General features: G+C 49.7%; 2 protein-coding genes across 2 annotated transcripts; one reads left to right on the top strand and one right to left on the bottom strand.

Moving 5' to 3' along the window:
- The first annotated feature begins 4,711 nt into the window (after positions 1–4,711).
- On the top strand, positions 4,712–9,069 carry LOC123093750 (E3 ubiquitin-protein ligase WAV3). The gene is made up of 2 exons (XM_044515794.1): positions 4,712–5,133; positions 6,892–9,069. The coding sequence occupies exons 1-2, from the start codon at positions 4,903–4,905 to the stop codon at positions 8,782–8,784; spliced, it is 2,124 nt and encodes a 707-aa protein (XP_044371729.1). The 5' UTR covers positions 4,712–4,902; the 3' UTR covers positions 8,785–9,069.
- Positions 9,070–9,827: 758 nt separating this feature from the next.
- On the bottom strand, positions 9,828–11,239 carry LOC123093751 (transcription factor WER). Its single transcript, XM_044515795.1, has 2 exons — positions 10,853–11,239; positions 9,828–10,694 (listed from the first exon to the last, which is right to left on the bottom strand). The coding sequence occupies exons 1-2, from the start codon at positions 11,116–11,118 to the stop codon at positions 10,220–10,222; spliced, it is 741 nt and encodes a 246-aa protein (XP_044371730.1). The 5' UTR covers positions 11,119–11,239; the 3' UTR covers positions 9,828–10,219.
- Positions 11,240–14,069: the final 2,830 nt, after the last annotated feature.

Genomic DNA, 14,069 nt, shown 5'->3' with positions numbered 1-14,069 from the left:
GTCAATTCGGGCGTCTCGTGGTTACACGTCGAGATCACCGGATACCGGAGCACGACAGAAAGTGTATACAGAAGTTGTCGCAAGGTATCACCACCGTGCACATGCAGCCATGTACTGTATACTCCTACTCATATGATATGCACCGGCCGGCGTACACGATGCGATCACGTACGTCCGTCGCTCTCATGCATCCTGGAGTGCTGCCTTTGACGTGCTACGTGATAGCGATCGGCAGCTGGCCTCGTTTGTCTCTTGGACGATGCTCGGCTCCGTTCGACGACCTTGTCCGGATCTTCCGGCCCGGCCGGATCTGCTGTAGCTGTATCTACCTTCTGTTCTGAGCTCAAATTTCTAAGTGGGCGGCGGGGTGCGCTCCAGCTCTGTTACTATTATTGATTCCGTTCCTGTGCATCCACACGTACACTCGCGCCTTCTCCGTTCGCCAGCTAGCACCAAAACCTTGACCAGAAATAACATGGGTTACCATCGGAGATGCAAACTAATTGACAGAAACATCTCTAATTAATTTTCAATGCTAGTTAGCAGACATGAGTACTACATATATACTCCCTCCGTTCCTAAAGGTAAGTCTTTGTAGAGACTTTACTAGGTGGACTACATACGGAGCAAAATAAATGAATCCACACTTAAAATGCATCTATATACATCCGTATATAGTTCATAGTAGAATCTCTACAAAGACTTATATTTAGGAGTGGAGGAAGTACAACTTAATGAAGTTTCTAAACGTAGTATTTGCCTGCTTGGAGTGATAATTTAGGCACACTACCGGTCGTTCGATTTGATCGACATGGTGTGCATGCGTACATCGTACATGCTTGGTCGTTGTTCATTGTTCACGTTGATCCATTCATGTCCAGGCAGTATATGTTTTCTTGGTTTCACCGCCACGTGCACGTACGCGTATGATATAAGATTTGATTAAAGTCAAACTTTACCAACCTTAATTACGTTTATAAAAAAATAGCAAGATTCACAATATGAAATCAATATTGTTAGATGCATCATGAAATTGATTTTTATACCATATAGTTTTAATATTGTACTTTTTTTAGCATCAATACAGACATAAGCGCTCATATACACGCGCATACACTCACCCCTATGAACGCACACACGCACACCCAACCCCTATGAGCACCTCCGAAAGACCGAGCCGGCATATCATCTTGAGATTTACGAAGTCACCGTAGGCGCCTCGTCGTCGACGGGAACGTCTCCTCCCACTGAAAGCGCATCGCCGGAAATCCTAAAATAAATTCAGGAATAATGCGAGCACCAGAATTTGAACCCTGGTGGGTTGGGGATACCACTGTCCACCTAACCATCTCAACCACATGTAATATTGTACTTGCTGATATTTTTTACAACAAAGTTTGACTTTGACCAAATCTTATACGTAGACTAAAAAAACGGAGGAGTACGTGCTTGCGCCACTAGGTAGATAGGCTGATGCAGTACTATAATTAACACGTCCTCGTACGTACGTTCAAACGTTACCGCGGACCGATGGAGGCGGTGAAGTAGATAGATAGCGTGCACCGGCATGGAATGGATTAATGCGGATCAAAGTCCACGCAGGCGCACCTCGAGTAGCACCGTGCCCGGCATGGCATGGAATGACAAGCACTACTACTATTCGCTTGATATGGTCATGGCGTTGTCGAGTACGAGTATTATTCCCTTTCTTTCTTTGATGAGAAAGAGTATTATTCCTTCAAAGACATCCACAATTCTACACCATCATGAGAAAGTCGTTGTTATTATTCCTTCATGAGCATCTCAACGCGTCCATCCATTCATGTGGAGCTTATCTGAAGAGGACGTGGACCAATGTAGCGCGGGCTAGTCAAGCAGACTAATTCATATTGTTGCTTGCAAGCGATGAACCACGGATCCTAGAAAAAACGACTATATCGTGCTAGTATTGTTGCTTAGAAGAAGCGATGTACTTCCTCTGTAAAGAAAAACACACTTATATTTCTTTACAGAGGGAGTACTAGTATACGGAGTACATGACAATGATCCCTTTAGGTGTGCTCTAAGCTAAGTCTTAACCATTCGGTCAACATCCTTCCTCCTCATCCAAATTTCGAGCCTCAAATGTCTCGCCCATTTATAATAGAATCTCTTTGAAGTTTTTTACAAGATTGATTGATGTAGTTCACAAAGAAAAATGGATCGAAAAAACTTAACGGCCCAATGGGCAATACATCTTATCAAAGGAAAAAAAACTGTTGACAAGGACCACAAGTAGTCATCATCAAGGAGTTGTGTATCAGCCAACACCACACGCTTACACACGGAAGGGTAGTCATTGTCTGATGCCCGAGTTCAAATTAAAATTGGAGAGACTCTGGCTCGTTTTGAGCACGCCTGAAAGACACGCTCCCCACTGTTATAGCCTAAGAAAGTGAGGAGAACAAGCAATGAATAATTGAAATACATTGAAATTACCTTAAAAATACATTGAAATTTGGAAAGTCACAAGTACTCCAAATGGAGAAATACTTTGTCAGGGCATCCCACACAGTCTAGTCGGACACCCCAAAAGTCCGCGGATACGTTTGAACGTGTCTGCGAACGGTGGATAGTGGGGCGGTCATCAAACTCTATGCACCAAATGCCCATCTTATTTTATTTCCTACACCCAGAGCATTTAATAATTAATCTTTGGTCCATAATTCTGTTGTGGAAATATTTCAATGAAAGTATTCAAATATAAATATTGCAATCCAAACATGAAGTTTTTTAATAAAATAGTTTAAATTTGAGTTCAACTTATTTTGACACAACTTTCTACCTTCCCGCGAAGTGCCCACAAATGCTCAACTAGATCATTTTGAACATGCTCGTGAGTTACTTGATGCTGATTCTGTTGAAGCATTTGAAAAAAATCCTCAAACTTCGCTAGATTTTGCTATGGAAATTCAATGGGATCACCCATGCGCTCAATTTTCGGATAGTGGCGAACGCATTCACCCTCATCGTCTACTCATGTTCTGCATTATCACACAAGTTGTCATCAGCTCCCACAATGTCTATGGATCGCATATTTTTACAGCTCCTCGAACAACTAAAAAAACGGGTTTGGAGCACTCCAAATGCATGCCCTCTCTACATCCTTTTTAGCTTCTTCTTGCCTTTGGGCAAAGTATAATATTTTCTAACCCCTTGGTTCAGAGATGGCCTTGACGAAGGTCGACCATGAAGGATAGATACCAACACAAACATAATAGCCCATGTTGTAGTCATGACCATTGGTGGTATAGTTGCACGGAGGAGCTTGTCTCGTGCACAACCTTGCAAACAATAGAGACCGCTACACAATGTTGATTTCATTGTGAGACCCGGGTACTCCAAAGAAAGAGTGTCAAATCCAGAAGTCTTGTGATGTAACTGCTTCCAGAATGATAATGGGCTTCTTGCAATGGCCCTGACATTGCCCTTGTAGGGCATATGGGTAATTCTTCCATTGCTAGTTCATGCAATCCAGGGATCAGAGCATACCTGGCCAACCTCTTGCTTTTCAACGGTGCTATTAGCCTTGTGTTGTTTTCAACAGTTGGTTCCCTCAAGTACTCCGGTCCAAACAGCTTGACCATCACCGTTGAAAATTTGACCATGGCTTCAAGACATGTGCTTTTAGATATTCGGAGCTACTCTTCCCACGAATCTATGGCTGCGCCACAGGCAAGCATCTTCAAAGAAGTTGTTATCTTCTGGTAACCAGAGAAGCCGATGGTTACGACGACATCCTTCTTCAAGATGAAGTAGCAGTTATAGGCCCAGACAACATTTTAGAGGCGTTCGAACACAATTTGACTCATCCGGAACCAATGGCAGAAAAAATAACTTTAATTGCGCATTGGGAACAGTTTAATCGCCCATCAGCATCATATGCCCCCGTGCCCTTTATTGATCCATCACTCGATGCCCCTTGATTGATCCTTTGAAATCGAGAACATGCTCCTCCCCAGGTTGGGCATCTTCAATAACCACATGCATCATCGGTGTAGAAGTACTCTCTGGCCAGAATCCATCGTGTTTGCTGCAAAGTAAACAACAAAAACACATCAATAGTTTTGGCCACGGTGTTTGGCCGAACACTTGCCGGGGCATGGTGTCCGCCATGGACTGCAATGTGCAGTGGCAAAGGTTACCTGGGCGGCGGCCGGACAATGGATGGAAGGGAGGCATAAGCAAAGCAGAGCTCGCGCCCGGGTGGAGCGGTGGAGGTCCGGCAAGTCCCGGGCTACGAAGCGAGTGGTACAACAGCAACATCGGTTTCGGACTACGTGGATATAGAGCAATGATGCAAGGGTTGGGTGATAAAAGCAAGGCTCTGAGTGGGGTTTGAATGCCTACGTGGCAAAGGTCCGAACCGTGCACAAACCTTCATCGGCAAAATCGAATCGGAACAGACCGAAACTGAGGAATTCAATTGTTCATCCACACAAGACAAACCCTCAATTCCCTCAAAAAAAAAAAAGACAAACCCTCAATTCGAAGCGCGGAGGCAGACTGACAGAGTCACCAAGTACGCGCCACGGGCGCGAAATCCCCGAAACGCCCCGCGCTGACGGGGATCCCGGCGCGTCCACACCCTCCCACCCGAGGGCAAAACGGGAAGCGAGGCACGAACAAGTTTCCCCTGCTCCCCGTTGTTTTATTCGCCGAGACGCTCCCATCCCGCATAATAAACCAAGAAGCGGACGCGCGCGGCGAGGAGAAGACGGACCCGACCCAACCAACTCCCTCCCTCCCTCCGGCGCTCCTCCCTGATCCGCTTCCTCCGCCGATCGAGCGATCCCACTTCCGCTCCCACCTCTGCGTGCGCGAGAGAGGGACCGGGTCGGGTCGCGTCGGGAGGAGCCAGCAATGGCGGACGCCTGGGGCCGGGCCAAGCGCGCGCTCGCCACCAAGCTCTGCATCCGCCTGCCGGACCGCCAGAGGGCCCTCGAGGACGCGCCGCCGCCGCCGCCGGGACGCGAGGCGCACCATCCGCCGTCGGCCGCGGCGCCGGGCCCTGCGACGGCGGAGGAGGAGAGGGCCAGGTCGCCGTCCGCGTCCTCGCGGCGGCTCTCCAGCTCCGGCAGCCGGGGCTCCAAGGTGAGGGTTCCATCTTCTTGGCCATCTCCATCCATCCATCTCCTAATCGCTCTGCCCCGTGCCAAACCGCGTGGACACGCCGGGGAAAAGATCGTGCTACCACGTCTCGAATATTTTTGGATTTGTTCTACCTCCGATAAAAAAAACAGTGTTCATCATTTCCGTGTCCCATCTCTGCGTGTAGGCAGTGAAAGACCGCCGTGCGAGTTCGCCGGAGTTCATCGTTTCCGCGTGCGATCTCCGTCAGACAAGCAAACAAACAAAATCGGGAGAAATTTATTTCTTTTGGTGTGCCTTCTCTTAATAACATTAAAATTTAAAAGATATACTGTGATAATCATTGAATGTGCTCACCAATTCTCCAACTGTTAACCAGATACGCAAGTCACGCCAATTCTTTTGCTTTCTCGTCTGTCACCAGCTGCCTGCGGGTTTCAGTTACCAAAAATTGTTTTCTCTTGCTTCCAGCTGGTCCTCATTTTGTTTTGACCGGTCAGGTGCCACCAAGGCGGTAATAAGTTTCCTCACAGGGAAATCGCCAAACTGAAAAGTCTCTCCAACTTGTCCTACTCCTACCTTGTGATCACCAACTGAAATTAACATATGAGGATTATACTATACTATACTATACTAGTGTAGTTGCCCACGTGCCTAACATGTTATTTTTTAAATAAATATAAAATCCATGGGCCAGGGCATGGCCCACCGGATTGAGTTTGGAGGCCAGGCTAGAGCTGTAGCTCATGGATTGCATCTTTTTTTCTTTTTTGATGAAAATATTGCATGTTTTTCTACAGTTACACTGCCACTGAAGGCTTAACCTGTGATGCCTTGTGGTGCAGTTTGTTCAATTTTAACTGCATAATGCAGTAACCTTTTCCTATTCAATTTTTCCTGCCGTTTTCCTTTCCATGTGCTTTGACTGGTTGGTAGGCCCATCTAATTTGACTTGATCTTGGGCTCTCTGTCAGTTGGCTTCAACAACCAGAGTCCTTCGTGCAACGTGGTGAATTACTTTGACTTGCAAAGAATATTTTCTCATGCCAAATTGCCAACCCACTTTATATAGCGAAATAGTACTGTGTTAATTTTCCTCTGGTCAGTCACATGGACTGCTCCCGAGCTCCTTCATGACTATGCTTACTGTGGTTTCATTCAATAAAATGGGTGGAAAAGCCCTTTCTTTCGAAAGAAAAGTATGTTAATTTATTCTGGTTTTACCGCTCTGATTGTTAATGCTTACCAAGAATGAATGAAAGCAGAATATAGTGTTAGGATGTTCCGGTTCGTATTTTCTGATATCGTCTACATGTGTTAATACCCAAATTCTCAGTTGATTTAGTATGGTATGTTGATACTAGCATTTTTCATACTACACCTGATGTTTGATTGGTAGTAGTTCTCTATGCCAATTTTCAAGGTATGCAAATTCTGGCTCTTGGACCTTCATGATAAGTTTATAACCAACCTTTAGTTCTTCTCTTCTATTGCGTGATAAATTCCTTCCGTTTGATTGGTTGTACAGAGCCTCATGCAGTCTTGCTTATCCGCAGCATGTCGTATGAAAATCTGCAACACTGTTAGTGTGCTTGTCTGATGTTTACATCAACACAAGTGTTTCAATGGCATTATTCAGAGCACATTTTTACGCATCATTCATATAACCAATTGGGGTAGAAGCTATTTTTCTTTTTGTGCTCAGTTGCAAGCTCTGATTCTATCATGCTAACTCTTCTGCGCTGGCTTTCTTGATTTCAGAGGGTATGCGCCATCTGCCTTGGCAGTATGAGGACAGGGCACGGACAGGCCCTGTTTACTGCTGAATGCTCCCATAAGTTCCATTTCCATTGCATCACTTCAAATGTCAGGCATGGCAACCATATCTGCCCAATATGCCGTGCCGACTGGAAAGAACTGCCCTTCCAGGGACCTCAACTTGCAGATGCCACCCATGGGAGAGCTAGAGTAAGCCCGGTAAATTGGCCCCAAGACGACGGACACATGGCTGTTATCCGCAGGCTTTCCAACTCATACAGTGGAAATCTGCTGGAGCAATTTCCTGTCTTCCGTACTCCCGAGGCAGACATTTTCAATGACGATGAGCAAATAGATATTCAGTCTGAAAATGTGGAGGAGAACAATGCAGTCACTGGTTCGGTTGAAATCAAGACATATGCAGAAGTGCAGGCCATACAGCAGTCAGTGACCCAGAAGGTCTTTTCTATCTTGATTCATCTCAAGGCTCCGAAGTCCTTGGAGTCGGTGAGCTCCCGTGCGCCTCTTGACCTTGTGACCGTGCTTGATGTCAGTGGCAGCATGAAAGGGGCCAAACTTGCACTTCTCAAGAAGGCAATGGGCTTTGTCATCCAGACGCTTGGGCCCAATGACCGGCTGTCTGTCATTGCCTTCTCGTCTACGGCACGGAGGCTCTTTCCCCTTCGCCAAATGAACGTCAACGGACGAATGCAAGCCATGCAGGCTGTGAATTCCCTTGTTGATGGTGGCGGCACAAACATTTCTGATGGGCTAAAGAAGGGTGCTAAAGTCATCGAGCACCGTCGGATGAAGAATCCTGTTTGCAGCATCATTCTTCTGTCGGATGGTCAAGACACATATTCGGTGCCAACCTATGACGATGGGGTTCAGACAAACCACAGCATGCTTGTTCCTCCCTCAATCCTGCCTGGAACAGGTAATCATGTGCAAATCCACACCTTTGGTTTCGGTGCAGATCATGACTCGGCGGCGATGCACGCTATTGCGGAGACATCTAGCGGCACATTCTCATTTATCGACGCCGAAGGCTCAATCCAGAATGGATTTGCTCAGTGTATTGGTGGCCTCCTCAGTGTTGTGGTTAAGGAGATGCGGCTGGGCATCGAGTGTGTGGATGAAAGCGTGCTACTCACCTCCATCAAGTCAGGTGGCTATGCAAGTGAAGTAGCCGTGGATGGACGTAACGGGTCAGTCGATATAGGCGACCTGTATGCAGATGAAGAGAGGGGGTTTCTGATCACCCTCCATGTCCCAGCTGCACTGGGGCAGCAGACTGTACTGATCAAGCCAAGCTGTACATACCAAGACGCAGTTACAACAGAGAGCATTCAGGTGCAGGGTGAAGAAGTGAGTGTCGAGCGTCCTGCATACTCTGTGGACTGCAAAATGTCTCCCGAGGTTGAGCGCGAGTGGCACCGCGTTCAAGCCATGGAGGACATGTCCGCTGCGCGGGCCGCGGCCGACGGAGGCGATTTCTCCCAGGCCGTGTCGATCCTCGAAGGCCGCACGAGGATCCTGGAGTCGCAGGCAGCGCAATCTTCAGACAGCCAGTGCCTGGCGCTGATCACGGAGCTGAGGGAGATGCAGGAGAGGGTGGAGAGCCGGCGGAGGTACGACGAGTCCGGCAGGGCCTTCATGCTGGCAGGCCTGAGCTCGCACTCATGGCAGAGGGCCACGGCGCGCGGCGACTCGACGGAGCTCAACACCCAAATCCACACCTACCAGACGCCGTCGATGGTCGACATGCTGCACCGCTCGCAGGCTCTCGTGCCCGCCGTCGTCGAAATGCTGAACCGCTCCCCGACCGTTGCTCCTTCACGCGGCTCCGGCCGGTCGGTGAGGTCGACAAAGTCCTTCTCCGAGCGGCTGGCCTGACGTGGCGTGACGTGCGTTGCTTATTCATCAGAACCAAGCTTCAGGAAATAACTTGTGAAGTGGTTAGGTGATTTGAGGCTATCCGAATTATTTTTTAGTTTGATTATTCCTACAGCTATTGCTTCGGTATATTTATTTTAAATACTCTAGTGGCCTAGTGGGCATGGGGTTAGAAAAATTAATTGATCTTGGGACATACAAGTACAAGTAGTTTCCTGTACATGATCAGCGACGCTCGAATGGGAATGATAAATGTCATACCTGATAGCGGTGAAAATTGTGTGATTTCCTCCTTTTCATTATCTTTGGTGTGGTTTTGTCTTGCAGAAATGTCACCCTTGAATTGATGTGGATGGTGAAAGCTTTTAAGAGTTGCTTAATAACAACATTTTTTTGCACCGCATTCTTGGCCGACGGTGTTGGTTATGTCTGTTCAGTTTCTGAATTTGGCTGGCTTGTGCAGAATTTTTTTAAAAAAAATTGAGGAGCAGAGTTTGCCAATTTAATTCGTCGTGAAATTGATAATACAGCAGCGTCCCATATGAGGTTCCTCTTCCTGCTGAAGATCTCAGCCGCCACCTAAAGCGGCAGTTTTACTAGTTTAACTTGCAGTGCGCATATTCCTCTTCTCTGAATGCCAGACCAAGAATCTTGTGTTGATCAAGTACACTAGTAGGATCATAAGGGAAGATACGAAAGCAAGCATTGTTTCTGCACTTCCAAATAGCTCGTATCGCAACAGCAACCCTTACAACAAATAGCTCGTATCGCAACTGAATTCATATATGGTGAGTTGAGCAACTCGGTCAAGCTCCTGTCCTCCCATATATGCAAAGGAAAACATTAAGCATACGGCCGCTTGGATCATAATAACATGCTATATATGATAAATCCACTGTCAAGCATTGAGTAACTATGTGTACGATTGATAACCAATTGTGAAGATAGGTGTGCGTGGCCATTTTTTGTACAGCGAATTAGCTGCAAGGTGCATAAAATATTGCCAGGTGGGTAGGGATCTGCTGCACTGCTTGTTCATCGACTGAAGAAAATGTGCTTGATTGACTGACTGAGAAGCGAGACCAAAATTACATGATGCTGTTGCTGCTGCAATTTACAAGCTAGCTTTGTTGACATGCTAAGTGAAGATGTTGGTACAGTGCACCTGATCATGGGCTCATCATGGCTCATGGTCATGGGTAAAAACGTAAACATGTACACGGGACATGCATGAAGAAGAACTATTGGCATGCGTGCGTGATCATGCATGCATGCATGATCCTTCCTAGCTATCACCGCCGGGATGATATCCCAGCGGCCAGTATAGTACTGAAATTAACCTGCAGGCAGTATTGTATACCTCTCCTTCCTTTCTTTCTTTCTTTACAACGGGACACATGCACATTGCCGTAGTAGTATTAGCACATGCAGTAGCCTAGTACTCGCCTGAGTCGCCTCCGCTGGAGCCGTCCTCGCCGTCGACGAGCCGCCAGAGGCTGTCCCACAGCGCGTCCTCGTCGTCGGCCGGGAGCGGGAGGTCGAGCACCGCCGACGCCGCCGGGCACGGGCAGTAGCACTCTGCAGTCTCCATGCTGTTCATGTTGCCGACGGCGGTGATCACGGCCTGGTCCTCCTCCGGCGGGCTCTGCTGCGCCATCATCATCGCCTGCTGCTGCTGCTGGTGGTGGTGATTCTCCTGTAGCTGCATCTGCATCTGCTGCTGCTGCTGCTGGAGGAGGTGCAGCGCGTGGAGGTACTGGCGGTGCTGCTGCTGCTGCTGGAGCTGGTACTGGTGCAGCAGCTGCGCCCTGGCCCGCCTGGACGGCCGCGCCTTCTTGAAGTGCGTCCGCCAGTAGTTCTTGATCTCGTTGTCCGTCCTCCCCGGCAGGCACCGCGCGATCGCCGACCACCTGCGTCCGTCCATCCATTCACCCACGCGTCGCTCAGTTAGGCACCGCCCGCGCACCCAAGAAGATACAGTCATACAGTACGTGAGCATCTACTACAGCCACTTGCACTGTAGTAGACTGTACACGTCTCATAGATGAGATGAAGCGTGCGTGCTTACCTGTTGCCGAGCATGGCGTGGAGCTGGAGGATGACGGTCTCCTCGTCGGCGGTGATCTTGCCCCGCTTCAGGTCCGGCCGGAGGTAGTTCACCCACCGCAGCCGGCAGCTCTTGCCGCTCCGCCGCAGCCCGGTGAGCTTGGCGACGGAGTTCCAGCTGCCCTCGCCCTGCTGCTGCACGTACTCGGTCAGCAGCCGGTCCTCCAGCGCCGTCCATGGCCCCTTCCTCCACGCCCCCTGCAACACCGCGCTGCTCATCGCGTCCATGACGCGCCCTCCCTTGCTATATATTACTCCAACTTGCTGATCTAATTTAGCTACTACGATTAATACTATTAATTTGATGGGTGTGGCTACGCTATCAGCAGTGGGATTATGAGCTTGCTGGCTCCGGTTCCCGGCTTGTATGACAGCTAGAATCTCCCCGCGCCGTGCCCGCCATTTATACGGCCGGGGCCAGGCTCCATCTCCGGTTGAGGAGATCGGCGTCGCGTCCTTGTCACCAGCAGCGACTAACAATTCCACTCCCACTTGCTAAGCTTATCGACATATAATATTCTTCCTCCGCTTCTGACAAAAAGCTCCCCCCTTACTGGCTACTAGAATGTTGTGTGGTGATGCAATGCAAGTTAAATCTCGCAAGCATCTTTACCCCACCTTTACACTGTTTATAGTTTATTGTATCCTAAATTCCGAGCTGATCAATCATCCCACATATGATCAAGGGTTATCGATCTTATGCCCTTTTGCGCGTGTACGTACGTGTGGTGTCAAATACTACTGTAAGCGTACGTCCACTGTATTTTCAAATGGAGATGCTAGGTGCTGGTCTTCTTCTCAAGTATAGTACTTCCTCTGTAAACTAATATAAGAGCATTTAGATCACTAAAGTAGTAATCTAAACACTCTTATATTAGTTTACGGAGGGAGTAAACTACTTAGAGGTATTTGACCAGTACTTGCTTTTGTACAAGTCGCCGACCAGCAGGTCCCACAACACGTATTCACTACCGGAACAGGGCCATACCCCGACGGCCAGAACAATGCCGACGGCCCCCGTCGGCTTCTCCGGAGATATGCCGACAACCTGGTTCTGGCCGTCGGCGTACAAAGGCCGTCGGGCTACGCAGAGATAAGCCGACGGCACCCGTCGGCATAAAATGGCCGTCGGCCTAGCTACATATACGCCGACAGCTACCGTCGGCTTACGAAGGCCGTCGGCATACACGTGGGGCCCGGCCACCCCCTGGCAAACGGCGTCAGAGCTATGCCGACGGCCTAGACGGGGGGCCGTCGGCATAGGTCCGCAGGCCACGTCATTGATCCAGGCCGCACCATGCAGAGGCTATGCCGACGGCTGCCGTCGGCATATCTGCCACGTCAGTGATCCGCGGCACGCTGGTCGGATCTATGCCGACGGCATATAAACATACATATGAATATATATGTAGTTTGTATTTTTTTCATATATTATGAATATATATATATATATATATATATATATATATATATATAGTTTGTATTTTTTCGAGCACGTTAATAATGTGCGGTCATGTTCTTTTAAATATAGATCCTTATATTTTATTAAAATAAAAACAGCTATGCCGACAGAAGTTTTGTGGCAGTTGCAAACGCCCGACACCCGTCTCCAGAGAGTGACCCCCCTCACATCCGCGGTGTGCCCCCCCTCATGGACGGCGCCGCCGCCGGCACCTGGAGGGGGGAAACGGACGCGTCGGGTCTACACGGAGTGGATGTAGCTGTGGTTTTTGCCCGGATGTTGCTCCCGGGTGTCCCTCTGGGCCGACCTAAGACAACCGGGTGGAGAGGTCCACTGGTCAAAGCCCGTCCGTGGGAAGTCAGAAGGCTAGATCTCGTGGTCAACCGCTCCAGGGTTAGGCGGGACGGGGGCCCTGGGGGTAGCAATGCCACCGGAGCGTCGTAGCGGGCCCTCATACATGCGGGGTGGTGTTGTGGCATGTCCGAAGAGGCGGCACGCGTCTCCGGGACGTGCCCCCCCCTCACGGACGCCGCCGCCGCCGGCACCTGGAGGGGGGAAACGGACGCGTCGGGTCTACACGGAGTGGATGTAGCTGTGGGTCTGGCCCGGATGTTGCTCCAAAGTGTTCCTCTGGGCCGACCTAACACAACCGGGTGGAGAGGTCCACTGGTCAAAGCCCGTCCGTGCAAAGTCAAAGGGCTAGATCCCGTGGTCAAACGCTACAGGGTTAGCCGGGACGGGGGCCCGGGGGGTAGCAATGCCACCGGAGCGTCGTACCGGGCCCTCATACATGCGGGGTGGTGTTGTGGCATGTCTGAAGAGGCGGCACGCGTCTCCGGGTTGTGGCCCCCCTCACGGACGGCAATGAAACGGTAGTAGACGTTCTGCGGTAACGATGCAGCGTGAATATTATTAAATACTTGGAGCGCGATAAAATCATGAGTTTTTTACACAACGTGGGCACATGTGCTATAGGACTGATGGTAATTTTTCATAATTTTTTGTGATGGAGAAGTATCTGAACACTTCCCTCTACGCGGATTGCTCTTCGCACGTCTACGACTGTGGCCGGCGGCCTCCGGGGGCTAGCATACCGTCAAATCTTGCGTAGGCGGCCTCTCACAAATCTGGAAGTGTTGAGGCGGTTGCAAACGCCCAGCACGCGTCTCCGGGGTGTGCCCCCCCCCCTCACGGACGCCGCCGCCGCCGGCACCTGGAGGGGGGAAACGGACGCGTCGGGTCTACACGGAGTGGATGTAGCTGTGGGTTTGGCCCGGATGTTGCTCCAAAGTGTTCCTCTGGGCCGACCTAACACAACCGGGTGGAGAGGTCCACTGGTCAAAGCCCGTCCGTGCAAAGTCAAAGGGCTAGATCCCGTGGTCAAACGCTACAGGGTTAGCCGGGACGGGGGCCCTGGGGGGTAGCAATGCCACCGGAGCGTCGTACCGGGCCCTCATACATGCGGGGTGGTGTTGTGGCATGTCCGAAGAGGCGGCACGCGTCTCCGGGTTGTGGCCCCCCTCACGGACGGCAATGAAACGGTAGTAGACGTTCTGCGGTAACGATGCAGCGTGAATATTATTAAATACTTGGAGCGCGATAAAATCATGAGTTTTTTACACAACGTGGGCACATGTGCTATAGGACTGATGGTAATTTTTCATAATTTTTTGTGATGGAGAAGTATCTGAACACTTCCCTCTACGCGGATTGCTCT

The sequence above is a fragment of the Triticum aestivum genome, chromosome 4B (genome assembly GCF_018294505.1).
Source record: "Triticum aestivum cultivar Chinese Spring chromosome 4B, IWGSC CS RefSeq v2.1, whole genome shotgun sequence".
NCBI classification, from domain to species: Eukaryota; Viridiplantae; Streptophyta; class Magnoliopsida; order Poales; family Poaceae; genus Triticum; species Triticum aestivum.
The sequence above is the reverse complement of the archived record's forward strand: the minus strand, read 5'-3'. Positions and strand labels throughout refer to the sequence as shown.